The following is a 26,488-nucleotide window of genomic DNA, read 5'->3' as shown; positions in this document are numbered from 1 at the left end:
GCAGGGAGGAGATGGGTGGTGAACTTTTTAAAAGAGAAGCAGGCAGTGCTCAGTGTTGATTTATTCATCCATTGAGAAAATACTAATTAAGTATCAAGGCCCGTGCTGGGGAAGGAGTGGGGAACAGATGGCCCGGCGCTTGCCCACCCCCCCAGGGCCTTCAGGTCCCAGGCCCTCTCTGTGCGTGGCTGGAGGTCAAGATGGCAGCACTCCCCTGGGCCCCAGCACCCCTCCCTCCTGACCCTGGGAGTTACCGTTGAGCTGCCCCCGCACTGTGTTGGGGGTAGAGCATGAGACCTTGGGGAACAGCCCTGGGCTGGAAGCTAGTGCCCAGGGGTCTCCCTCTCTCACCCACCATCCCTGGGTGTGACGGTGGCCCCTCCCAGGCCTCTTGGGATACAGGACCATCAGATGGAGTGATTCCCTATGGAGGAAGGAGAGGGACACGGTGGGGGGACTTGAGTGGCACTCGAGAAATCGTCGTGGCATCGCGGCCTGGACAGCGTCAGAGACTAGAGAAGGGGGTTTGGGGGGCCTCTCTCTACCTTCTAATGTGCAGACGGCCTGAGGTCATCACCGTGTGTTGGCCACGCCCCTCAGCAGATGACGAGGTTCTTCCAGGGAAGGATTTGGGCTTGTCCCTGTCGTGGGCCCGGCACACAGTAGGTCCTCAGTAAACAGCTGCTGGCTTACAGGTGACGGACTCATTCACCGTGGGAGTGCGGTGTGTGTGTCCCTGGGATGCAGCCGTGTGGGTCTGGCTGTGCGTCACCATTCATGCTTTTGAGACTGTGTGCGCACATGAGGGTTGAATGGCCGTCTCCGACTGTTGCTATACGTACCAAGTGTGTGTGTGTGGAGTTGTGTGTGTGTGTCTTCCTGGTGGGTAGCTCTGCAGGAACCTTTGCAGTGTGTGTGTGTCTGTGTGGGTGTGTGGCTGGCGCCCTGGTCTCCCTTCAGGCACAGATGGGGTTTCATCCTCGTTGCTCATCCCCCGCCCCCCTGCACCCCAGCCCATCAGAGGCCGTGTTTCCGCCCCCTGAGCACAGCTGCGGGGACCCTCGACTTTGCTCCTGCGGTCCCCACAGAGGCTGAGCCCAAGCCCACTCGCGCCCCTGGGGCCTTAGTCTTTCCGGCCAGCACCAGTGGCCGTGGGGGGTTGTCACCAGGGTTAATGGGGGGTGTGATTCTGGTTCCCAGGAAGCTTCCTGGGCCTGTGAGAAGGAGGTAGGGCCCCCGCTTTGCTGCAGGGGCTGCCAGGGCTCAGCCGCCTACCAGCTCTGTGACCTCAGGCCAATCACCAAACTCGCAGGGTCTCAGTGTCCCCATCTGTAAGTGGGGATAATCATACTAGTACCCGCTTCGAGGGGCTGTCATGGGGGGTGGAGTGAAGCTCGGGTCTCGGCATGCTGTAAGGAGCCAGCGAGCCCTCACACCAAATGATGAGCGTTGAGTGCTTTGGAAAACGGGCCTTGGTTTGTCAACAAGTGTTGGATTCTCACCCCGTGCTTCACGGGGCGTTCACCATCTGGTGGAGACTGCCCGCAGCTGTGGAGCATCTATTAGGCACCAAGACGTTAATAGACCTCCTCATTTGACGTTCCCTGGGCTCCTAGTGGGAGAAGAAGCATCACCCCCCTTTTCTACAGGTGTCAAAAATCAAGGCTCAGAGAGGACAAGTCAAAGATCGCAGATTCTCAGCTGGGGAGCAGAGCGGGCGGTTCTGATTGAGCCCAGCCCAGTTTGCCGACATCGTGTGGGCAGGGAATGGATGCTGGCTCTGCCCCAGTTGTCCACGGACGCAAGATGCCTGCCACGGCCCCAGGCCACGGGTTGGAGTGGAATCGGTCTTTGGGATCACAGGAACAAGGGTTTCGGCTCAGGCTGGCCTGGCCTGGCCTGGTGGCTCCCAGGACAGAGGCGTCTTCGTGGAGGTGGAGGTGGAGCTGGAGACTGGGTGTGGCCCCCGCGGGGAGGCAGAGGGTGGGGTGCCTGCCGGGGAGCCTTGGGTGTAGGACCTGGAAGGGTGATGTGGCGGCCGGTGGAGGGTGGGTGCCAGACTGCGTTTCCTCCAGGGAACAGGGAGACTGGCGGACTCCTGGCATTTGAAAGGTCACTGCAACAGAGGCTGAGCTCATGCTAATTAGTGAGGACACCTGCAAATGGCCCGCTCGGGGGGTCCTGGAGGTGCTAGGCCCTCTCGCTCCTCTAATTGGACAGAGGCCCTGGCAGATAGATGTTGCTTCCCTCATTAGCTGATCTGGGTTCAGTAGGGCTGTGGTGGGACTTTCAAGCTAAATGTCACCGAGAAGGCTTTGTGCTCAGGAGGCCTGGCGGGCCTCTCTCTGCCTGTTCTCCTGAGTGCAGACTGCATGGCGGTGCCTGGATGCGCAGAAGGAGATGGTGGCGGGGATGGTGCCGTGCCCGTGGCAGACGTGACTAATCAATCACAGCACGCTTCCACTGAGTCCAGACTTGGCTTCGGCTTTTCCGTCTAGCCCTGTGGTTGGGGGTCTTGACACAAGACCCTGCCCCAGGTTGGGTTGGGAGCATGGACTCAGGAGCCAGGTGGCCTGGGTTCGACCTCCCGCTGAGGGACCAGGGCAAGTCCCATAACTGCTCTGTGCCTCTCTGCTCTGTAAACTGGAGGTGATGGTATACCTATGTCATGGGGTGTTGTGAGGACCAGATGCGTGAACACACAGAGCCTGTGTGTCTGCCCTGGTTCCGCTCCCTGGCTTCTGGGTCATCATCAGTCTTGTTAAAGGAAACCTGGAAAGTGTCCTCTTTCACAGAAGACACAGAGCCATAACTTAGCATTTATGTATGTCACGGCTGGTATCGTGCACTGTTTATGGTTGGTTTCTGGGTCTTTATGTGTGAATGGGGGGATTGTTTTGTTTTAGGGGGACTCTGGGTTTTGAAAGTTAGAAATTCATTCTCCCGTCTGTGACATTAACACATGAGCCGGGAGAATTCCCTGGTGGTCCAGTGGTTAGGATTCCGAGCTTCCACAGCAGGGAGCACAGGTTCGATCCCTGGTCGGGGAGCTGAGATCCCACATGCTGTGCGGGCAAGGCCGAGAAAACAAGAGAAAACAAAACAAATCTGAGCACCTGAGACGGGAAGTTGGAGGCACGCTGGACATTGCCCCAGCCCCCCACGTGCAAGCCCGTGCCCGCTCTCCCATATTCCCCCTCTCAACACGGGCGGGGCGGAGCCCAGCGCAAGGCGTGAGGATCTCCCTCTCCCTACTCAAAGTTGCCCTACTTTGAGCCCCTGCAGAGCTGTTGGCAGCAGAGATAGAAGCTCCAGAGCCTTTAAAATGTACGAGTGGCTTCTGCCTGGGTCCAAGTAGGTCTGCCGTGTCTGATTGGGCGGGTTGTGCCCTGCTCAAGGGCAGCTACTTGAGAGAATTGAGGGCCTCAGATCCAGCCTGCACGGCCCTCCCCTCACGTGCTCTGATGCTGTACTGCATCTCCCCACCACCCCCATCAGGAAGCACGTTTCTTTCTAATCCACACAACGTGCCATGTGGGCTCTCGAGGGCTTTGACTGCAGACTTGCTGGAAGTCATGAAGGGGGTCTGCAGAGAGGGACTGGGGCTCACCTGTTTCCCTGACCTCCGCTGTCTCCCACAGATGCGGCCCCTTTAAGGAGGAGCAGGAAGCGGTCTAAGATCAGTGAGGAGGGGGTTGTGGCTTCCGGGATGGGATGGGGAGGTGGGGGAGCGGGAGAGCCCAGGTGGGAGGAGCGGAGGCTGGAAGCTTGGGGAGTCGCTGGAGTTCTGCTGGGAGCCCCTCTCTCAGGGACCCGGCTGCCCCCAACCCATGAGAACTTCCCCAGCGGATGCTGGTACCCAGGGCAACCGCAAGTGGAGGCCGAAGAGGTGAGACGGGGAGGGAAGCGTTGGGACAGGTATGTCAGCTGTGAGGGCCCCACCCCAGAGCCCCAGGCCTGGCACCACCTCCCCTTGGGTTTGGCATCCTCAGGGCTGCATCCGTGGCCCGGTGAGTGCCACCGTTGGCAGCGGGCTCACGTCAGACCCTGTGAAGGCAGAGTGGAGAGGGGTCATTCCCTCCCCAGAATCAGGACCTGGGTGCTGAGGCGGAGATGATTAAAGTGTGCGGAGGTTATCTGGGCTTCTGGAACCAAAAGAGAGTGGTCATCAAACTGCCTCCAGGTGGTCAGGTGACTGACTGGGAGAGAAGGTTGCCTGACAGGCTCAGGTGTGCTCTACCTACTTGTTGACTGTGGGGCTTAATGAGCCCCAGCATTTGCTGGTTTGGGGATTATCTGTAAATGGTGTTGGTCTGTTGGTTTGGGAATTAGCTGGATGAGTCTGTGATCTCCGTGAACTGGAGTTTGCTGGTTAATTTGGAATAGCGGCACCGGCAGGGATGATCTGAGCTGGGGTTTATCTGCTAGTTTGGAAATTAGCGGGGCAGACGGGGATTACCTGGCTGGAGTTTCTCTGTTGATTTGGGAATTGTCTGGGTCTGGGGATGTCCCATCTGTTAGACACCAGCTGCTCTCCCCCCACCCCTTCCTCACAGATGACGGGAAGTTATCCTTGGAGGAATTCCAGCTCTTCTTTGCAGATGGCGTCCTCAATGAGAAAGAACTGGAGGGTCTCTTCCACACCATCGACTCCGACAATACCAAGTGAGCTAAGTCCTGGGGGCTGGGGCCGGGAGGCAGTGTTTCCCTTCTCTCGCAGTGGCCTGTCTCCACTGCCCACTCCCCTGGAGGCACGGAGACCTCAAAGTCCCCAAACCAGCTAATCCAGAAGTCCCAACTGTTTGGCCCCGACTGGCCGGGGCGATCTGGGGAGTGGATAGGTTGATACTGCGTTGGCAAGTGTTTGTCTTTTCTGAGCACACATGGCGAAGCTGGGAGAGACCGTAGATTTGCAGACTATACACCGGATAACGAAAGGGAGAGATGAGCCCCCTCGACCTAGTTCTGACCCCAGCGCCTCGTGCTTATCCCCGGTCCCAACACGAGCTCTGTGATCCTCATCCTCACCGGATCCCGTCTTAAACCAAACTGATCTTCACTCTGACCTGAGCTCCCCTTCTCACCCTGTACCTAATCACGTTTTCTCCAACCCAGCCGGAACCCTAACCTGTGTCTCAATCAATCCCAAACTCCGGCCCCAGCCCTAAAACTCTAAATCCCTAAATCGAGTGCAAAGTGCGCATTCTACTCACGCGTACCCGACCCTTCCCAACCTGAACTCCAGCCTTGCCCTCTCTGAGTGATCCCCAGGCAGGAGGAGGCCCAAGCCCCCTTCTCCACTCCACACCTGAGTTCCTCGGGGCTGTTTGGAGCAGATTTGACACTGGAGAGCGTATGTGAGTGCGGGCGGGCGGACTTCCCACTAGCAAAGGCCAGACCTCTAAAGACCTTTGGGTGTTTTCTTTCCAACGTTCCCCAGAGTGTGAGCTGTAAACATCCCCTCCTTGGGATGCTAAACAGGTTTTCTACCCAAAACCGTTCACAGGGCTCAGAAAGGTCGGTGAAATGCTACTTTGAGCACAATTAAGCAGGCTTCGTTTCTGCAGGACTTGTCGGAACTTTTCACCAGGTGATGCGGATTGGGGGAACCTCCAAGACAGAGTTTGCAGAGCCTTTTCCCAGAAGCCTCTTGATGAAGCCGGCACACTCTGTAGGCCGGCGTCTCTCAGTGAGGGAACTGGGGCCCAGAAAGGGAAGGTTATCAGGACCTGCACAAAGCTCAGGTCGCTTGGCGTCCGCCGCCAGCACACCGCCCCCGCCGTGTCTGCGTTCCAAGGCTGCCGCCTGCGCCTTCCCCGGCATGGATGGCCTTCTCGTGCTCGGCCTCCTCTGAGGAAGGATAGGAGGATCCCAGGCCTACAGTGAGAGCAAGGAGGGCAACCCGCACCCCCAGCAGAGCCCAGGACCCAGCAGGCAGGGATGCCCGGGGCAGTGCGTCGCGTGAGAGTTTTGTTGACTGCCTGCAATAGCCATGGGCTATTCCCCTCCCGCTTGCCAGCCCCTGGTTTAGCCCCATCTGCTGCTGATGTGTGATGGGCAGGCTTTGGGAGAGGAAAGGGGTGGGGAGCATGGTGAGGGGGTCAGACAGACGCACAGACATGGAACCCTCTGGAGGAGGCGGCATTCTTCACCTGCTGTTCCCGCATCTGTAAAGCCGGGGTCACAGTGCCAGCACATAGGATGAAAAGAGAAGAGGCCCGGGAGGTGTTTTACCAGCTGCACTAGGCTGTGCTCGCTAGGCAGGGAAGGAGGGCGGGAGGCACGGCACAGGCTAGTCTCCGAGTCCCTCTCATTCTCTCTCTGCAGCCATGTGGACACCAAGGAGCTGTGTGGTAGGTGCTGGCTGTGCAGGGACCGAGGCTTGGGTGGGGTGTGTTTTTTTGTGAGGGGAGGGGCCTGGGGAGAGGCAATGAATGAGGGGCACAGACGAGATTGGTGGGAGGACCCAGGGGGAGGGGCATGATCCTCCTATGACCTTTGACCCCTGCCTTCCCTTCCCCCAGATTACTTTGTGGACCACATGGGGGACTACGAGGACGTCCTGGCCTCCCTGGAGACCTTGAATCACTCTGTCCTGAAGGCCATGGGCTACACCAAGGAGGTCAGCGGGTGCGGGTGGCTTTCGGGGGGCCAGGGCTTGAGTGCTGGTTTGGGTCTGCATTTCCCCAGGACATGGTCATGCAAGGGTGCCTGGATTTGTGATGACAGGTGTTGGGCGAATCTGGCTCTGAAGTGGGCTTTGCTTGGGGCTTCTAGAGAGGGTGAGGGAAACTGTGCAGTGAGTGGAGTGGCTTGGTGAATGGCACTGTCTAGCCGTGTCTGGTTCGGAGCGTGAGGCCCTTTCCCACGGTTGGGCTTGGTCCTGGGATGGAGTCCTAGGAAGGGAGTGGCAGTCACACTGAGGACTCCAGGGCCCTTGGACAGGTGTCACACCTGACGATGCCATGCCCTTTACAGCAGGGTTGCAGACGGGGAGGGATGGAGGTGGATTTGAGCATCTGAACTTGACCGGGAATCTGAGGGTGTCTGGGGTGAGAACGCCGTGTCCAGACCAGGAGACGTGAGCTGGGCGGTGGATCCATTAGGAGTGTTGGGAGGGAGCCAGCTGCAGGACTCTTTGCGTGTCCTGGAGAGAGGGCTCGGCTGTGGCTTCAGAGTCTGTGCCCGCAGGCCTGTCACCTCCTTGTTGGCATTTATGCCCTGGAGGAGGGCAGAAGGAGGGAGATGGGGCAGGTTGTGGGCTGGGCGTCACTGTAGCTCAGATGGGCGTAAGCAGCCCGCCTCCCAGCTCCGTTTCCCACCTGTGAGTCTGCACCTGCTCTGGCTGGTGCTTCTGGGGAGAGCAGTGGGGTGTGTTCCTTCTCTGTATCCACGGAGAAGAGTCACCGTGAATTTCCCGAGGATCTATGACAGCCAGGATTAAACGCTCACTTAATCCCCCCAGCAACCCTGTGGGTAGCGACACTCACTCATAACTATAAGTGACATAACTATGGAAACATAGCTTGCATAACTATGGAAACAGAGGCTCAGAAAGGTGAACCCTGTAGGGTCGTGGCCAGACAGCCAGAGCTTCCTGCTGAAATGGGAGGGGAAACTGAGTCAGGGACCTGGCCGGAGGTATGGAGCACAGCATGGGAGCAAGCTGACCAAGGCGTGTAGAAGGGAGTGGGCCACGCTGTGATGGACACGTAATGCCTGAGGGCGTGCAGCCTACCTGAGCTGTGGGAGCTCTGGAAAGACCAGCGCCACCTGCTGGTTGAGGCCAGGGAGCTTAGCTGATGAAGTCAGCCAGACCAGGCTGAAGGACCCCAGCCAGTCACTTCTCTTTCTGAACCTCAGTTTCTCCATCTGTGGAATGGGAGCATTCACTTTATAGAGTCCTTACAAGGACTGAACAAAGTAAAAGGTCTCTAAGCTGCTTAGCACAGGGTCTGGCACCGAGCAAAGGCGACTATTAGTATCATTAGGCCTCTATTGTGTGCCCAGTCATAGGAAAGATCAGTTCTGTATGTTTTGTTCAGATGCTACTCGGTTCCTGCTCTACCAGGTGTTGGAGAATCCCTTTCTTCCCATATATCCAAAAACAGCTGGGCCTGATCTTGAACCTCCACAAACCCACATTTCCATTTGTGTCCTAGCGTCATGCTGTTTTGAGTCTTGGTGTTTGAAGTATATTTTAACGTTGTGTGAGACTAATTCCCTTTCATTGTTCATCCTTGGACGCTATTTGATATTCTGAAAGTATCAAGATGGGCAGGGGGTTAGAAGGCAGCATGGAAAGCCCCCAAGCTCTGGAACCCTTGCGCAGTGTGTCAGCCCCAGCTCCGCTCCTCACGGCTGAGTGAGGCACACTGGATGCCCACATGGGACTCCTTGCGATTGAACTCACTGCCTTGAGCCTCAGTTTTGAAACCTGGGAATGGAGCCACTGCCTAGCAATGTTGTCTTCCGTATTAATAAAACGCGTACTTGTTTCTTGGTCTTTGGGCATAACTATTCAGAGATGTGACACAATTCTCTATCAAGAGACGATTTTATTTTATTTTTTAAATTTTATTGGAGTATAGTTGACTTACAATGCTGTGTTAGTTTCAGGTATACAGCAAAGTGATTCAGTTTTACATATATTCATTGTTTTTCAGATTCTTTTCTCATATAGGTTATCACAGATGATTGAGTAGAGTGCTCTGTGCTATACAGTAGGTCCTTGTTGGTTATCTGTCTTATATGTAGTAGTGTGTGTATGTTAATCCCAAGCTCCTGATTTATCCCTCCTGCCTCCCCACGTTTCCCCTTTGGTAACCATAAGTTTCTTGTCAATATCTGTCAATCTGTTTCTGGCTTTTTTAAATCTCTTCAAAATATTGTGTTCTTTTGGTTGTTTAAAAATTTCTATTGGAGTATACTTGATTTACAATGTTGTGTTAGTTTCAGGTGTACAGCAAAGTGAATGTTATATATATATATCCATTATCTTTCAGATTCTTTCTCCATATAGGTTGTTACAGAATATTGAGTAGTGTTCCCGGTGCTATGCAGTAGGTTCTTATTCGTTATCCATTTTATTTATAATAGTGTGTATATATTAATCCCAGCCTCCTAATTTATCACTTCCCCCCATGTTTCCTCTTTGGTAGCCGTAAGTTTGATTTTGATATCTGTGAGTCTGTTTCTGTGTTGTAAATAAGTTCATTTGTATCATTTTTTTAAAAATTAGATTTCACATATGAGCGGTATCATATGATGTTTGTCTTTCTCTGTCTGCCTTCAGTTAGTATGATAATCTCTAGGTCCATCCATGTTGTTGCAAATGACATTATTTTGTTCTTTTTTATGGCTGAGTAATATTCCATTGTATATATGTACCACATCTTCTTTATCCATTCATCTGTCGATGGGCATAGTGCTGCAATGAACATTGTGGTACATGACTCTTTCTGAATTATGGTTTTCTCAGGGTATATGCCCAGTAGTGGGATTGCTGGGTCGTATGGTAGTTCTATTTTTAGTTTTTTAAGGAACCTCCATACTGTTCTCCATAGTGGCTGTATCAGTTTACATTCCCACCAACAGTGCAAGAGGGTTCCCTTTTCTCCACACCCTCTCCAGCATTTGTTGTCTGTAGACCTTTTGATGATGGCCATTCTGACCGTGTGAGGTGATACCTCATTGTAGTTTTTTTTGTTTGCTTGTTTTGTTTTTGTTTTTGGCTGTGTTGGGTCTTTGTTGCTGCACGCAGGCTTTCTCTAGTTGCAACGAGCGGGGGCTACTCTTCGTTGCGGTGTGTGGGCTTCTCTTGTTGTGGAGCACGGGCTCTAGAGCACAGGCTCAGTAGTTGTGGCACACGGGCTTAGTTGCTCCGTGGCATGTGGGATCTTCCCAGACCAGGGGTCGAACCCATGCCCCCTGCGTTGGCAGGCAGGTTCTTAACCACCGCGCCACCAATCCCTCTGATTGTAGCTTTGATTTGCATTTCTCTGATAATTAGCGATGTTGAGCATCTTTTCATGTGCTTTTTGGCCATCTGTATATCTTCTTTGGAGAAGTGTCTACTTTGATCCTCTGCCCATTTTTTGATTGGGTTGTTTGGTTTTTTTGATATTGAGCTGTATGAGCTATTTGTATATTGTGGAGGTTAAGCCCTTGTCAGTCGCTTCGTTTGCAAATATTTTCTCCCATTCTGTGGGTTGTCTTTTCATTTTGTTTATGGTTTCCTTTGCTGTGCAAAAGCTTTTAAGTTTAATTAGGTCCCATTTGTTTATTTTTGGTTTTATTTTCATTACTCTAGGAGGTGAATCAAAAAAGATATTGCTGGGACTTCCCTGGTGGCGCAGTGGTTAAGAATCCGCCTGCCAATGCAGGGGACACGGGTTCGAGCCCTGGTCCCGGAAGATCCCACATGCCGCGGAGCACCTAAGCCCATGCGCCACAAATACTGAGCCTGCGCTCTAGAGCCCGCGCGCCACAACTACTGAAGGCTGCGTGCCTAGAGCCCGTGCTCTGCAACAAGAGAAGCCACCACAATGAGAAGCCCGTGCACTGCAATGAAGAGTAGCCCCTGCTCTCCGCAACTAGAGAAAGCCCATGAGCAGCAACGAAGACCCAACACAGCCATAAATAAATAAATAAATAAATTTATTAAAAAAAAAAAAAAAAAAGATATTGCTGCAATTTATGTCAAAGAGTGTTCTGCCTATGTTTTCCTCTAAGAGTTTTATAGTATCTGGTATTACATTTAGATCTTTAATACATTTTGAGCTTTTTTTTGTGTATGGTGTTAGAGAATGTCCTAATATCATTCTTTTAAACTGCTATCCAGTTTTCCCAGCACCACTTATTTTTTTATTTTTATTACAAATATTTTTATTTATTTATTTATTTATTTTTGGCTGTGTTGGGTCTTCGTTTCTGTGCGAGGGCTTTCTCTAGTTGCGGCAAGCGGGGGCCACTCTTCATCGCGGTGCGCGGGCCTCTCACTGTCGCGGCCTCTCTTGTTGCGGAGCACAGGCTCCAGACGCGCAGGCTCAGTAGTTGTGGCTCACGGGCCTAGTTGCTCTGCGGCATGTGGGATCTTCCCAGACCAGGGCTCGAACCCGTGTCCCCTGCATTGGCAGGCGGATTCTCAACCACTGCGCCACCAGGGAAGCCCCCAGCACCACTTATTGAAAAGACTGTCTTTTCTCCATTGTACATTCTTGCCTCCTTTGTCATAGATTAGGTGACCATCGGTGAGTGGGTTTATCTCTGGGCTTTCTATCCTGTTCCATTGATCTATATTTCTGTTTTTGTGCCATTACCATACTGTTTTGATGACTGTAGTTGTAGTATATTCTGAAGTCAAGGAGCCTGATTCCTCCAGCTCTGTTTTTCTTTCTCAGGATTGCTTTGGCTATTCGGGGTCTTTTGTGTTTCCACACAAATTTAAAAATTTTTGTTCTAGTTCTGTGAAAAATGCCATTGTTAATTTGATAGGGATTGCATTGAGTCTGTAGATTGCCTTGGATAGTATAGTCACTTTGACAATATTGATTCTTCCAATCCAAGAACGTGATATATCTTTGCATCTGTTTGTGTCATCTTCGATTTCTTTCATCGGCGGCTTACAGTTTTCAGAATACAGGTCTTTTGTCTCCTTAGGTAGTTTTATTCCTAGGTATTTTATTCTTTTTGATGTGATGGTAAAAGGGAGAGGATTTTAACCTCTACCAGTACAACCTAAAGCAGTTTGCAGGATTTTTGCTGTTGGAGTGTACCAAAGGCTGCATGATTTCCTAGTGATGGTGGTGATGCTATGATAGGTTGTCACAATGGTGACTGGCGTTTCTTGCATGTTTTCTAACAAGTTTTTGTTTGGAGAAGTGCAGCTCATTGATTATTTCAAATACTTCTCTTGCATCCATTGATTTAAGGTGACTCATTTGCTTTTGTAGATATGCAGTCATAGTATCATTGTTAACTAGTGTAGTTACTGTCTTCATTTCTGATATGTGTTCCTCCTATTTCTCTGTTGTGTCCTGTTGCGTTTACCCTGAATTCTCAAACATTGTAATGGCACTACGTCAGACATCCTTGTTTTGCTCCTGATGTTCAAATGCATCTCTCTAGTAGTTCGTCACTAATTATAATATTAATACCAGCTCTTATTTTAGAAATAAAGTCTTCAGTCTGTTAAAAAATATTTTTGTGTTCCCTTCGTTAAATGTTGCCTTAGGGGGTGGTAGTGAATTTTTTTCAAATGCCCTTTTGGTATTTTTTTTCAGGGATCATATGATTTTTCTTAAACTATTGATGGGGTGGATTCTATTATTAGATTCTCTCCTATTGAACACTCCTTAGCTTCCTGTGATAAACCCTAATTGGCACATTCTTTTACCACGTTGCTGAATCCTGTCACTAGCTGAGTGTTTTATCTCTGTCTCTATCAGGAATTGAGATTGGGTGATAGGGAGTGAATTGTAGGTGGTTTTGAATATCTTTCTGTGTGTGAATCAGCTTCTTTAACTTAGAATCATGTTTCTATTCAAAAATAGAAAGAATTAATCCATAGGCTTGGGTTGAGGTACTAAACAGGAGGAGGGGATTATTATAATAGTGATTTTAAAGTCAATCCTAATTTTAGGTAAACTTTTGGTGTCCATTTTAGTATATTTTTAAACAAAACTGCCATGGACATGTTCAGTTTTATGATCGATTATGCATAGTATGTTCTTATGATTTTTTTAAAAAATTCTAAAACATTGAAACAAAACAGGCACATAATGCAGATTACGTTTAATAAAACATCTGCTGTTACAGCTCAGGTCTTGATTTAAATTTTGTCCTATTTTGCTACATTTAAACTTCTATTTAACAGAGTTTTGCCTGTTTTAATTAGTTGTTTCTAGAAACGAGCCCCTGACACATTTATTTAAATTTAATTTATACAGTATGTTTTCTCCTGTATTTATTTTTTAAATTCTTTTCTTTCCTTTAAAAAAAAATCTTTTGAAGTATAGTTGATTTGCAGTATCATGTAAGATTCAGGTGTACAGCACAATTCAGTTTTATATGTATATATATATATATTCTTTTTCAGATCCTTTTCCCGTATAGGTTATTAGATAATATTGAGTAGCATTCCCTGTGCTATACAGTAGGTCCTTGTTGGTTATCTGTTTTATATATAGTAGTGTGTATATGTTAATCCCAGCTTCCTAATTTATCCCTTCACCCACCCCCCTTTCCCCTTTGGTAACCATAAGTTTGTTTTCTGTGTCTATGAACCTCTGTTTTGGAAGTAAGTTCGTTTGTGTCTTTTTTTTTCTGTTAGATTCTACGTGTAAGCGATATCAGGATACTTGTCCTCTGTCTGGCTTGCTTCACTTAGTATGATAATCTCTAGGTCCATCCATGTTGCTGCAAAGGGCATTATTTCATTCTTTTTTTTTATGGCTGAGTAATATTCCATTGTATGTATGTACCACATCTTTTTTATGCATTCCTCTGTCAGTAGACATTGAGGTTGCTTCCATGTCTTGGCTATTGTAAATAGTGCTGCAATGAACATTGGGGGTGCATGTATCTTTTTTTTTTAATTTTTATTGGAGTGTAGTTGATTTACAATGTTGTGTTAGTTTCAGGTGTACAGCAAAGTGAATCAGTTATACATATATCCACTCTTTTTTAGGTTCTTTTCCCATATAGGCCATTACAGAGTATTGAGTAGAGTTCCCTGTGCTATACAGTAGGTCCTTATTATTTATCTATGTAGAAGTGTGTACATGTCAATCCCAGTCTCCGAATGTATCCCTCTCCCCCGTTACCCCCTGGTAACCATAAGTTAGTTTTCTACATCTGTGACTCTGTTTCTGTTTTGTAAAGAAGTTCATTTGTACCCTTTTTTTAGATTCCACATATAAGCGATATCATATGATGTTTGTCTTTCTCTGTCTGACTTATTTCACTCAGTATGACAATCTTCAAATGGCATTATTTTGCTCTTTTTTTAAGGATGAGAAATACTCCATTGTATATATGTACCGCATCTTCTTTATCGATTCCTCTGTTGATGGACATTTAGGTTGCTTCCATGTCCTGGCTATTGTAAATAGCACTGCAGTGAACATTGGGATGCATGTATCTTTTCGAATTATGGTTTTCTCCAGGTATATGCCCAGGAGTGGGATTGCTGGGTCATATGGTAGTTCTATTTTTAGTTTTTTGAGAAACCTCCATACCGTTCTCCATAGTGGCTGTACCAATTTACATTCCCACCAACAGTGTAGGAGGGTTCCCTTTTCTCCACACCCTCTCCAGCATTTATTGTTTGTAGATTTTTTTGATGACAGCCATTTTGACTGGTATGAGGTGGTACCTCATTGTAGTTTTGATTTACATTTCTCTAATAATTAGCAGTGTTGAGCATCTTTTCATGTGCTTTTTAGCTATCTGGATGTCTTCTTTGGAGAAATGTCTGTTTAGGTCTTCTTCCCATGTTTTGATTGGGTTGTTTGTTTGTTTTTGATATTGAGCTATATGAATTGTTAATATATTTCAGCATTTAATTTCTTGTCAGTCGCACTGTTTGCAAATATTTTCTCCCATTTTGTGGGTTGTCTTTTCATTTTGTTTATAGTTTCCTTTGCTGTGCAGAAGCTTTTAAGTTTGATTAGGTCCCATTTGTTTATTTTTGGTTTTACTTTCATTACTCTAGGAGGTGGATCAAAAAAGATATTGCTGCGATTTATGTCAAAGAGTGTTCTGCCTATGTTTTCCTCTAAGAGTTTTATAGTGTCTGGCCTTACATGTAGGTCTTTGATCCATTTTGAGTTTATTTTTGTGTATGGTGTTAGAGTGTCCTAATTTCATTCTTTTAAACTGCTGTCCAGTTTTCCTGGCACCACTTATTGAAGAGACTGTCTTTTCTCCATTTGTATGTTCTTGCCTCCTTTGTCATAGATTAGTTGACCATAGGTGAGTGGGTTTATTTCTGGGCTTTCTATCCTGTTCCATTGATCTATATTTCTGTTTTTGTGCCAGTACCATACTGTTTTGATGACTGTAGCTTTGTAATATATTCTGAAGTCAAGGCGCCTGATTCCTCCAGCTCTGTTTTTCTTTCTCAGGACTGCTTTGGCTATTCGGGGTCTTTTGTGTTTCCATACAAATTTTGAAATTTTTTGTCCTGGTTCTGTGAAAAATGCCATTGGTAATCTGATAGGGATTGGATTGAATCTGTAGATTGCCTTGGGTAGTATGGTCATTTTGGCAATATTGATTCTGTATCTACGACTGAATCTACTGTATTTATAGTTTTTATCATTATTATTTCCTACCACCTATTTCCTTAGGTTTATTGTTGTTGCTATACTTTTTCATATGTGAAAAGGAATGCTTAAATTTTTTTGGATAATAAAGTTTGAAATATTAGAAATCTACCTTTGAATGATACTTTCACTGCAATGATAGATTTTAGTATATAGGATTAGTATTTCCTCTCTCAATATTCTCTAATAGTTTGTTATGTCCACACTCATTTCTCATTTCATGGTATTAGGATAAAACCAAATAACCAGTAGCTTGTATTCTACTTTTTAAAATTTTTTTGAGATTTCTTCACTACATATTATTTTGATTTAAAAAAAATTTTTTTTTTAATTTGGTTGTGCCGGGTCTTAGTTGCAGCAGGCAGGCTCCTTAGTTGTGGCTCACGGGCTCCTTAGTTGTGGCATGCGAACTCTTGCGGCATGCATGTGGAATCTACTTCCTTGACCAGGGCTCAAACCCAGCCCCCTGCGTTGGGAGCATGGAATCTTATCCACTGCGCCACCGGGGAAGTCCCATATTATTTTGTTTTTATAATTCTCCCATGGATACTTGGGAAGAAGATGTGGATCATACTTTCAGAGTATAAAATCTGAAAATAGCTATTCCTTCTTTGTTGTGAAATATATGTTGTTAAAAGACAACTTTGTAAAAAGGTAAAGTTGTCTCTTGTACAAATATAAAGTATACACATGTGAAAGATTTTATTTAACTCTTTAATTTGAGAATCAGTACGATGTTACACTGTCTCCAAGGAAAATTCAAAGAACATTTGCCATGTATATAGGCAACCAGGAATTCTGAGATGAATCTGTGAATAAATGCAAAATTGGTCACTGTTCACAGGACAATAGTCAGTTGAATTCTGCCAGACAAAATTCATATGCATTTCTGTGGATGAGAATTATTTGCATTATTGTCAAGTTTTTACATGCTAGAGTTTTTTGTTGTTTTGTTTTTAAATTTTATTTATTTTTTGGCTGCGTGGGGTCTTCATTGCTGCACGCAGCCTTTCTCTAGTTGCGGCGAGCGGGGGCTGCTCTTAATTGCGGTGGCTCCTCGTTGCAGAGCACGGTGCATGGGCTTCAGTAGTTGCGGTGCGTGGGCTCAGTCGTTGTGGCTCGCGGGCTCTAAAGTGCAGGCTCAGTAGTTGTGGCGCACAGGCTTAGTTGCTCTGCGGCATGTGGGATCTTCCTGGACCAGGGCTTGAACCCCTGTCCCCTGCATTGGCAGGCGGATTCTTAACCACTGCACCACCAGGGAAGTCCTACGTGCTAGAGTTTTAAAAGTAGCTCCCAAACAAGGAAAGACCTAGATAACCTAGAAGGGTGTATTAGACAAGGAACCCAGTAATCTTTTTTGCTCATTTTAAAGACTTTCACATTTTCCCAGTAATGCCCTTTACAATAGACATTTATTATTTCTAATTTATCTGTCCTGTGGGACACTGGTGAACTAATTTCTCACACTAAATTGTGTTTTGACATTTAATCTTTAAAATTCTAATATTTCCTTCCTGTATATTTAGCCATGCTGTTTGACACCTATAGACCTTGTTGTAATACTTTTGTTACCTAAATGGTACATATTCAATATTCAAAATTTAGGAAGTAGAGAAAAATATAAAGAAAAATTTCAAATCACTTCTAATTCCCAGTATCTCTAACCACTGTTACCACTTTATTACCATTGAGCCTTTTTTTCTCTGGGTATTTCTCTAATACACTTAAAATCATTCTGTATACAAAAATTTTCTGCCTCTTTTCACCTAACATTTTAACAAACACCTTTCCCATGTTAATAAAACTGTTTAGAAGTATCATTTTAAATATTCTTACTTAAATTTACATACTATTTCCTCTGTTCTTGGGGCTGTTAGATTATTTCCAGGTTTTTGCTATTATCAATTAACACTGTAACCTTGGGACATCAGTATTTGTCCACATTTTGCATTATTTCTTAAGGATAGATCATCAAAAGTAGAGAATTACTGGGCAGTCTAAGGCTCTTGATATAAAGTAGAATTGCCTTATAAAGTGGTTATATTCATCTAACCCCGCATAGCTGTACTTGTAGCAATATCCTGTCCCGTTGCACGAAGATTTAATAATGTCATGTCTGTGTAATGCATTATGCCTTCTGTCATTTATTCTTACCCTTTTAATCTTATGTAATACTTTCCCATTAAATTCTACCTTGATCGTGATATTGCAACTTGTCCTAATCATTCGATCAAATTTGGTAGCAGAATCTTTGCACAGGCTTTTCTTTGCAAATCCTTTGGTGCTCTTTTGCTTTATATATGCCTCCAGATGGACCTCATTTAGTCAAATCTGGGACTGTGTCTTTATGTAGGGCAATTTAGGCTGATTTTCTTTATTGTTATCATCTGTCTGGCCTGGCTGCTGTCATAATCTTATATGCTTCCCATTTTTTAATGATCTTTCGTCTTTTTTGACATTTTACCTTTTGGTAGTCTGCTTTGTTTATAACATTGATTATGATTTCAAAGGTAAACATTCTAGTTTTCATTTTACTAGGGACTTCTAAAACATACATTGTTAAACACTCTTAATCCTGTTTTTATACCTGGCTAATAAAGAACAATTTCTATTCCCTCTTGTGAAATTGAAACAATTTTTGAGATGATTGGCTCTTTTTCCATACTTTGACACTCTTTATTCCCTTAATCCAATGTGATTAAAATTTAACTATTAGTGATCAATGTTTTTATTTCCTAACCTCTGTAACCTTCATTTTCATTTGGGTGATCACCCTCACTTTTTTCCCACAACTTCCCTATTCAAGAATATTTTTCTGTGATTCAGCCCTATAAGATTTGGGAGAAATTCCTAGGCATTCTCAGTTGATAAACTTTCAGAGATCTGCAGATTTCTGAAGGTTTCCCTGTTATCCTGCATGTGAATAACTTGTCCACATATTGTGGAATTCCCAGCTCTGACTCTTTCCCTCTGAAATCTGTGGAGCTGGCCTCTCGGCTGAGGCATCAGTGGTAGTGGAGGACAAAACTGTACAAGCTGCATTTTTACTCTTTTGAAAATTTTGTCTTTTTTTTTTAATTCAACTAACCAGTTACTCTTATTGATCCCTGACTGCACCCTGAGTCACTTATCTGGGTGCTTTTAACATACTCCCTTTAGCTCGTTTTTCTGCTTGATGGCTTCTAGCAGCCTTTCTCTTTTTGTTCAGTTTTTGTTTTGTTTTTTTTACCTCATTATGTCTTCCTGTTCTTTGGGGTCATTTGTTTGTCCAGAGCCCATCGATCACTGGATTGCATGTGAGTTCAGCTGTCTGCTAGGAAGGATAATTGATCACTGCAGTGCATTAGGCTGCCGGAACCTGGCATGCTTTCTGCCCTCGGCTCCTTCCCCGTCGGGGCCTGCTGCCAGCGCGCCTGGTCTGATGGGTGGCGCAGGAAGCCCACCTCCACACCTCCCCGTCTGCGTGCACCTCTCCTCTCGGCCCCTCTCCACCCCCAGCCGTGTTCCCCTGCTCCCCGCCCTGGCCTTCATTTCTCAGTCTCTCTGTCTCTAGCCGTGGTTCCCTTGTGCAATTATTGCTAATTAATTCCAAGTCAGAGTGATGGATGGTTTAATTTTCTTTCCTTGAGAGCCCTTGCCTGGCCGGGGACTGGGCAGAATTCCAAGGTGCCGGGGCAGGTGGCTCAGGAGGGTGGGGTCTTGGTAGAGGAGGCCAGAGAGCAGCACAGGGCTTGAGGGACCAGCTTCCCAGCACAGTGTCATTTTGATCATTGTCATCCTGGAGTGACCTGGCTAAGCCAGAGCCTTCTCCCTCCCACTCAAGTCTTCTGAAGCCAAAAGAAACTCAACGGGATCCAGGAACCTTGAGCCGTGTCTCTGCTGCAGACTCTTGACAAAAGGGGAAATGGTCTCACATCACAGAGCAAACTCCGTGGAAGACCCTCTTCATCTTATGCCCCAGAGTTCCTCTTCTCGCGGCCTCTAAGCCCCCCCACCTCCCTTTCTCCCCAGACTTCCCTCTCGTCCCCTCCCTCTAGGGACTGAGTCTCAGGCACTTTCTTTGGGGAGACAGTTTACTCTGGCTGCTTTGGATTCTCTTCTGTCACTCCTCAGAGTAGCAGCATGAAAGAATCCACCTTTTTATTTTTGCCTTTTGGGAGGTCTGACGTCTTCTGCCAGCGTTCAGTGGGTGTTCTGTAGGAGCAGTTCCACGTGTAGATGTATTTCTACTGTATCTGTGGGAAGGAAGGTGATCTCCGCGTCTTACTCTTCCGCCATCTTGCCTCTCGTTCCCACCTTTATATTTTTAAAGGCAAAAGTTTATTGTTTGTTTAGGGGACATACAGAACACTTAGGAGATGTAGAATTCCCTTAATGAGAGAGATGGGGTCTCGCTGTGCTGCCCAGGCTGGGGCGCTGTGGTTATTCCCAGGCACGATGCCACTACTGATCAGCAAAGGCAGGTTTTGGGGGGTTTTTTGTTTTGTTTTTATTGAAATATAGTTGATTTACAGTGTTGTGTTAGTTGTTTCTGGTGTACAGCAAAGTGATTCAGTTTTATATATATATATATATATATATATATATATATATATTCAGTTATATATATATTCTTTTTCATATTCTTTTCCATTATGGTTTATCCCAGGAGATTGGATATAGTTCCCTGTGCTATATAGTGGGACCTTGTTGTTTATCCATTCTATGTATAATAGTTTGCATCTGCTAACCCCAAACTCCCACTGCATCCCTCCCCCAACCCCCTCCCCCTTGGCAATCACAAGTCTGTTTTCTACGTCTGTTTGTTTCTGTTTCATAAATAAGATCATTTATGTCATATTTTAGATTCCACATATAAGTGATATACGGTGGTATTTGTCTTTCTGACTTACTTCACTTAGTATGATACTCTAGATAATCTCTGCAAATGGCATTATTTCGTTCTTTTTTGGCGGAGTAATATTCCATTGTATATATACATATACCGCATCTTCTTTATCCATTCATCTGTTGATGGACATTCAGGTTGTTTCCATGTCTTAGCTATTGTAAACAGGGCTGCTATGAACATAGGGGTGCATGTGTCTTTTTGAATTATAGTTTTGTCCAGATATATGCCCAGGAGTAGGATTGCTGGATCATATGGTAATTCTATTTTTAGTTTTCTGAGGAAACTCCATACTGTTTTCCATAGTGGCTGAACCAACTTACATTCCCACCAACAGAGGAGGAGGGTTCCCTTTTCTCCACACCCTCTCCATCATTTGTTGTTTGTAGACTGTTTAGTGATGGCCATTCTGACCGGTGTGAGGTGGTACCTCATTGTAGTTTTGATTTGCATTTCCCTGATAGTTATCGATGTTGAGCATCTTTTCATGTGCCTGTTGGCCATCTGTATGTCTTCTTTGGAGAAATGTCTATTTGGGTCTTCTGCCCATTTTTCGATTGGGTTGCTTGGTTTTTTGTTACTGAGTTGTATGGGCTGTTTGTATATTTTGGAAATTAAGCCCTTGTTGGTCGCATCATTTGCAAATGTTTTCTCCCAGTCTGTAGTGTCTTTTATTTTCTTTTTTTTTTATGGTTTCCTTTGCCGTGCAAAAGCTTATAAGTTTGATTAGGTCCCATTTGTTTACTTTTGCTTTTACTTCTATTGCCTTGAGAGACTGACGTAAGAAAACAGTGGTATGTTTTAAGTCAGAGAATGTCTTGCCTATGTTCTCTTCCAGGAGTTTTATGGTGTCATGTCTTATGTTTAGGTCTTTAAGCCATTTTGAGTTTATTCTTGTTTATGGTGTTAGGGTGTGTTCTAACTTCACTGATTTGCCTGCGGCTGTCCAGCTTTCCCAGTATCCCTTGCTGAAGAGACTTTTCCCCATTGTATATTCTTGCCTCCTTTGTCGAAGATTAATTGACCACAGGTGTGTGGGCTTACTTAGCACAGTTCTGACCCGCTTCTTTTCTGACCTGGGCTGGTTCATGCCTCCATAGGCAACCTGGTGGTCCCTTGCTCTCGGGAGGTCACCACGTTGATGCCGAACTTAGGGCCTAGTGCACTGCAGCCTGGAACTCCTGGGCTCAAGTGATCCTCCCGCCTCAGCCTCCCAGAAGCTGGGACTACAGGCGTGTGACACCATGCCTGGTCCAAAGAATCCACCTCGGAGGAGGAAGGAGGGAAGGAGGCTGTGAATTCTTCTTCCCTAATACTTTATCCCTGCCCACAACAACATCAAGAACACCACCACCATCTTCATAACCATCACCACCATCATCACCACCATCACCATCATCATCAGCATCCTCTTCATAACCATCACCACCACCATCTTCACCATCACCACCACCACCACCACCATCTTCACCATCATCACCACCATCACCACCATCACCACCATCACCACCATCACCATCATCACCATCATCACCATCTAACCATCACCACCACCATCCTCCTCCTCCTCCTCATCATCTTCTTCATCTTCATAACCATCATCACTACCACCATCTTTTTTTACATTTTTTATTTATACTTTAGTTGTTTTTTATTATTTTTTTATTGAAGTATAGTTGATTTACAATGTTGTGTTAACTTCTTCTGTACAGCAAAGTGACTCAGTTATACACATATATACATTCTTTTTTTTAATATTTTCCATTATGGTTTATCCCAGGAGGTTGGCTATAGTTCCCTGTTCTATATATAGTAGGACCTTGTTGTTTATCGATTCTATATATAATAGTTTGCATCTGCTAATCCCAAACTCCCAATCTATCCCTCCCCCACTCCCCCTCCCCCTTGGCAACCACCAGTCTGTTCTCTATATCCATGAGTCTGTTTCTGTTTTGTAGGTACGTTCATTTGTGCCATACTTTAGATGCCACTTATAAGTGATATCATATGGTATTTGTCTTTCTCTTTCTGACTTACTTCATTTAGTATGGTAATCTCTAGTTGCATCCATGTTGCTGCAAATGGCATTATTTTGGGGTTTTTTTATGGCTGAGTAGTATTCCATTGTATATATAGATACCACATCTTCTTTACCCATTCATCTGTCTATGGACATTTAGGTAGTTTCCATGTCTTGGCTATTGTGAATAGTGCTGCTATGAACATAGGGGTGCATGTATCTTTTTGAATTATAGTTTTGTCCGGACATATGCCCAGGAGTAGGATTGCTGGATCATATGGTAACTCTGTTTTTAGTTTTTTGAGGAACCTCTATACTGTTTTCCATAGTGGCTGCACCAACTTACATTCCCACCAACAGTGTAGGAGGGTTCCCTTTTATCCACAGCCTCTCCAGCATTTGTCATTTGTAGACTTTTTAATGATGGCTATTCTGATGGGTGTGAGGTAGTACCTCATTGTAGTTTTGATTTGCATTTCTCTAATAGTTAGCAATGTTGAGCATTTTTTCATATGCCTTTTGGCCATTGTATGTCTTCTTTGGAGAAATGTCTATTTAGATCCTCTGCCCATTTTTGGATTGGGTTGTTTGTTTTTCTGTTATTGAGTTGTGTGTGCTGTTTGTATATTTTGGAAATTATGCCCTTGTCGGTCGCATCATTTGCAAATATTTTTTCCCATTCTGTAGGTTGTCTTTTTGTGTTTTTTTTTTTTTTTATGGTTTCCTTTGTTGTGCAAAAGCTTGTAAGTTTGATTAGGTCCCATTTGTTTATTCTTGTTTTTATTTCTATTGCTTTGTGAGACTGACCTAAGAAAACATTGATACAGTTTATGTCAGAGAATGTTTTGCCTATGTTCTCTTCTAGGAGTCTTATGGTGCCATGTCTTATGTTTAAGTCTTTAAGCCATTTTGAGCTTATTTTTGTGCATGGTGTGAGGATGTGTTCTAATTTCATTGATTTACCTGTGGCTGTCCAGTTTTCCTAGCACCACTTGCTGAAGAGGCTGTCTTTTTCCCATTTTATATTCTTGCCTCCTTTGTCAAAGATTAATTGACCATAGGTGTGTGGGTTTATTTCTGGTCTATCTATTCTGTTCCATTGATCTGTGTGTCTGTTTTTGTACCAGTACCACACTGTTTTGATTACTGTAGCTTTGTAGTATTGTCTGAACTCTGGGAGAGTTATGCCTCCTGCTTTCTTTTTTTTCCCCCCCCTCAGGATTGCTTTGGCAATTCTGGGTCTTTTATGGTTCCATATAACTTTTTGGATTATCCTAGTTCTGTGAAAAATGTCATGGGTAATTTGATAGGAATCACATTAAATCTGTAGATTGCTTTGGGTAGTTTCGTGATTTTTAACAATATTCTTCCAATCCAAGAACATGGGATATCTTTCCATTTCCTTGAATCCTCTTTAATTTCCTGTATTAATGTTTTATATTTCTCAGCATATAAGTCTTTCAGCTCCTTGGTCAGGTTTATTCCTAGGTTTTTCTTTTTTTTTTTTTGGTGCGATTTTAAAAGGTATTTTTTTTTGCATTCCCTTTCTGATGTTTCATTGTTAGTGTAAAGAATTGCAACTGATTTCCGAATGTTAATCTTGTATCCTGCTACTTTGCTGAATTCATTTATTAGATCTAGTAGTTTTTCTGTGGAGTCCTTACGGTTTTCTATTTATAGTATCATGTCATCTGCATATAGTGACAACTTTACCTCTTCCCTTCCAATTTGGATACCTTTTATTTCTTTTTCTTATCTGATTGCTGGGGCTAGGACATCCAATACTATGTTGAATAGAAGTGACCCACCACCATCTTTCTCATCATCATCATCACCATCACCATCACCATCACCACCACCATCATCATCATCATCATCATCATCATCATAGCAGCTTCTGTATACTGAGTATTTGCTATGTGACAGGCACAGTCCATACCCCTGCCTTCATGCTGGAGCCCTGTGATACCCCCATCCCAGTGCAGAGACACTGACCCCAGGTGTCCCCCCACCCCTGTACCAGATCTCCACCCACGATCCCTCCCCAACTCCTTTCCCCTCTGTGCCCCTTCCCTTCCCGCCACAGGTGTATGAGGGTGGGAGCAACGTGGACCAGTTTGTGACACGCTTCCTCCTGAAGGAGACGGCCAATCAGATCCAGTCCCTGCTGAGCTCGGTGGAGAGCGCGGTGGAGGCCATCGAAGAGCAGACCAGCCAGATCCGGTTCGTTGATGGGACCTTGTGGGGGCCTGTGGGAGTGGGCCGTGTGTGTGCTGACCTGCTGCTTGGTGGGGACATTCGTGTGCTTGGGGGCTGGGTGACCTTGGGCAAGCTGCCGCTCCCCTCTGCCTCCACTTCCCCAACTCTTTAAGTGGGGACGATTATACACCTACCTCCTCACAGAGTTATGACTAGTTCCTAGACTCTGATCAATTTGGCCACATTTCCATATTGCTCACATTGTTGTTTAGCTAAAACTATTCTATTGTTTGACTCATTTTTTAAAACCTGGGAATAAATTTAAGAAACTCTGGTGGCTATTACCATCATTTGAAAACAAGTTATCACATGCTGTGAGTGAAGAAATGGTAAAAATAAGCGCTGTTGGTGCCTGCAGTCAGCTTGGACCCTGAGGCCTGCTCCCTCTTTGTTCAAAAAGAGAGGCTGTGAGATCATAGATGGGCGTTGAAAACAGAGGAGCATCAAAGCATGACTTCAGAAAGATTGAAAGAGCAGTGAAATGGAGTGGTTTTCTCCCAATGTTAGTGTTATTTAAGGCCTTGTTTGTGGGTCCTTGAAGCCGTGGAAAAGTACCTGGGGTCCCCCCTCTTTGCAGGGGGACACTGTTGGGGCGGTGAGATGGGGGTCCGGAGAGTAGCAGTCTCCTTCCGGCTCGGCAGGGCCAGCCCCTGGGGGCCACGAGCCCTCCCATTTGCTGTCCCAAGTTCCGGCCAACTCCTCTGTGCCTGTTCTTCCCTGAAGAGCTGATGTGCCCGGGGCAAAGGGGAAATAAAGAAATAGAAACAGGCGGGGGCAGCTGCCAGATGCCCAAGCGTTACTGAGCCTTGAGTCTCTGCCGCGGTTTCCCAGGCAGAGACCTGGCACAGCAGGATGTTGGTTGCTGGGCATGGGGGTTTATATGTGTTTTTTTGGTTGGTGGGGGGCTTGTCCCAGTCAGATATGATTGCAAAGGTTGCTCAGCGATGCTGTTCGCAAAATGCCTTTGCTCTGAGCACCTGCAGCCCGGTCACCTAGGATATGCACAATGCAGGTTCCTGGGCTCCGGCTGTGCCCGCTGGATTAGGGTCCCTGGGAGCTGAGCCCAGGGCTCTGCATAGCTGATCAGTCTTGTGATTCTGAGGGTTCCCAAGGTTAACAGCCTCAGCTCTGGAAGTTGTCACGTAGATTTTCTTCATTTTTTTTCTTTTTTATCACTATCTTGATTTTAAAACCTGCGGTTTCTATCCTGCTGCAGAACAGATAAGACCGCTGCATGATTTTCAGAGCCGATTTCCTGCACTTTGCCAGTTCCGTCACGTGTCAGCCGTTACACCTGCATGCCCCCTTTTTGGAACCTTACTTTGGGATGTTGTTGGCAGGGGTGGCACATCGCGATGGGGAGACACATCTGCTTCACAGGCACTGCCACCTCAAACCGCCCAAATCTCAGCTGTTTCGGCTCTCAGCTCCAGGTCCCCTGAGCATCCTCTTTCCCAGGCCTGGGGACGTCGTGACCCAGGCACGAGCCACTGGTTCAGACCCTGCCGCCCTTGGGGGACTCCCACTGTTCCCACTCATGGTCTGAGTCTGTTGAGACGCCACAATTGACACCTCAAGGACTCTGCCAGCCTTTCTCCTCCCTTAGGGGTGGCCCCTCTGCACAGGGAGAGGCTCCTGGGCTTTCAGGCTCACAGGAGGCAAATTCCAGAATATTACCAAGGCAGCCCTGGGGACCAGGCGTGTTGGCCGTGCACACAGGAGTGTGTGTGTGTGGAGGGCGGTGGGGGGGGGGGATATGTGCGTCTGGGTGTATTTTTATGTCTGTGGTGAGTTTTCCAGCATTTTTGCACATGGGGGTTTGGGCATTTGTTGAGTCGCTACTACATGCCAGGCACAGTGTTTGGTGGGCTGTGTGTGCATGTCAGGGATGCCGGGGGCTGTGTGAGTGTGTGCACGTCAGTAGTGTGCGTGGCGGGTGGTGTCATGACGGGATGGGGCCAGGCTGAGGTCGGGATCACGGATCTTTGTCCT

At 46.1% G+C, this 26,488-nt stretch overlaps 1 protein-coding gene across 2 annotated transcripts in view; it reads left to right on the top strand.

The window, feature by feature from the left end:
• The window catches only part of NECAB2 (N-terminal EF-hand calcium binding protein 2), a 38,601-nt gene that overhangs the window by 3,525 nt on the left and 8,588 nt on the right, over positions 1–26,488 (top strand). The window contains exons 1-5 of one of the 2 annotated variants that reach the window (XM_061173101.1): positions 1,774–1,940; positions 4,557–4,665; positions 6,328–6,353; positions 6,525–6,622; positions 24,324–24,460. In XM_061173101.1, coding sequence (XP_061029084.1) covers positions 6,542–6,622; positions 24,324–24,460 — 218 coding nt within the window. In that variant the 5' untranslated portion in view covers positions 1,774–1,940; positions 4,557–4,665; positions 6,328–6,353; positions 6,525–6,541. Of the gene's footprint in view, positions 1–1,773; positions 1,941–4,556; positions 4,666–6,327; positions 6,354–6,524; positions 6,623–24,323; positions 24,461–26,488 lie in introns of those variants that run through there. The other variant, XM_061173100.1, reaches the window with a different exon arrangement.

The sequence above is a fragment of the Eubalaena glacialis genome, chromosome 18 (assembly GCF_028564815.1).
Source record: "Eubalaena glacialis isolate mEubGla1 chromosome 18, mEubGla1.1.hap2.+ XY, whole genome shotgun sequence".
Taxonomy (NCBI): Eukaryota; Metazoa; Chordata; class Mammalia; order Artiodactyla; family Balaenidae; genus Eubalaena; species Eubalaena glacialis.
Note: the sequence above shows the minus strand (reverse complement) of the source record. Positions and strands in the feature narration are given on the sequence as shown.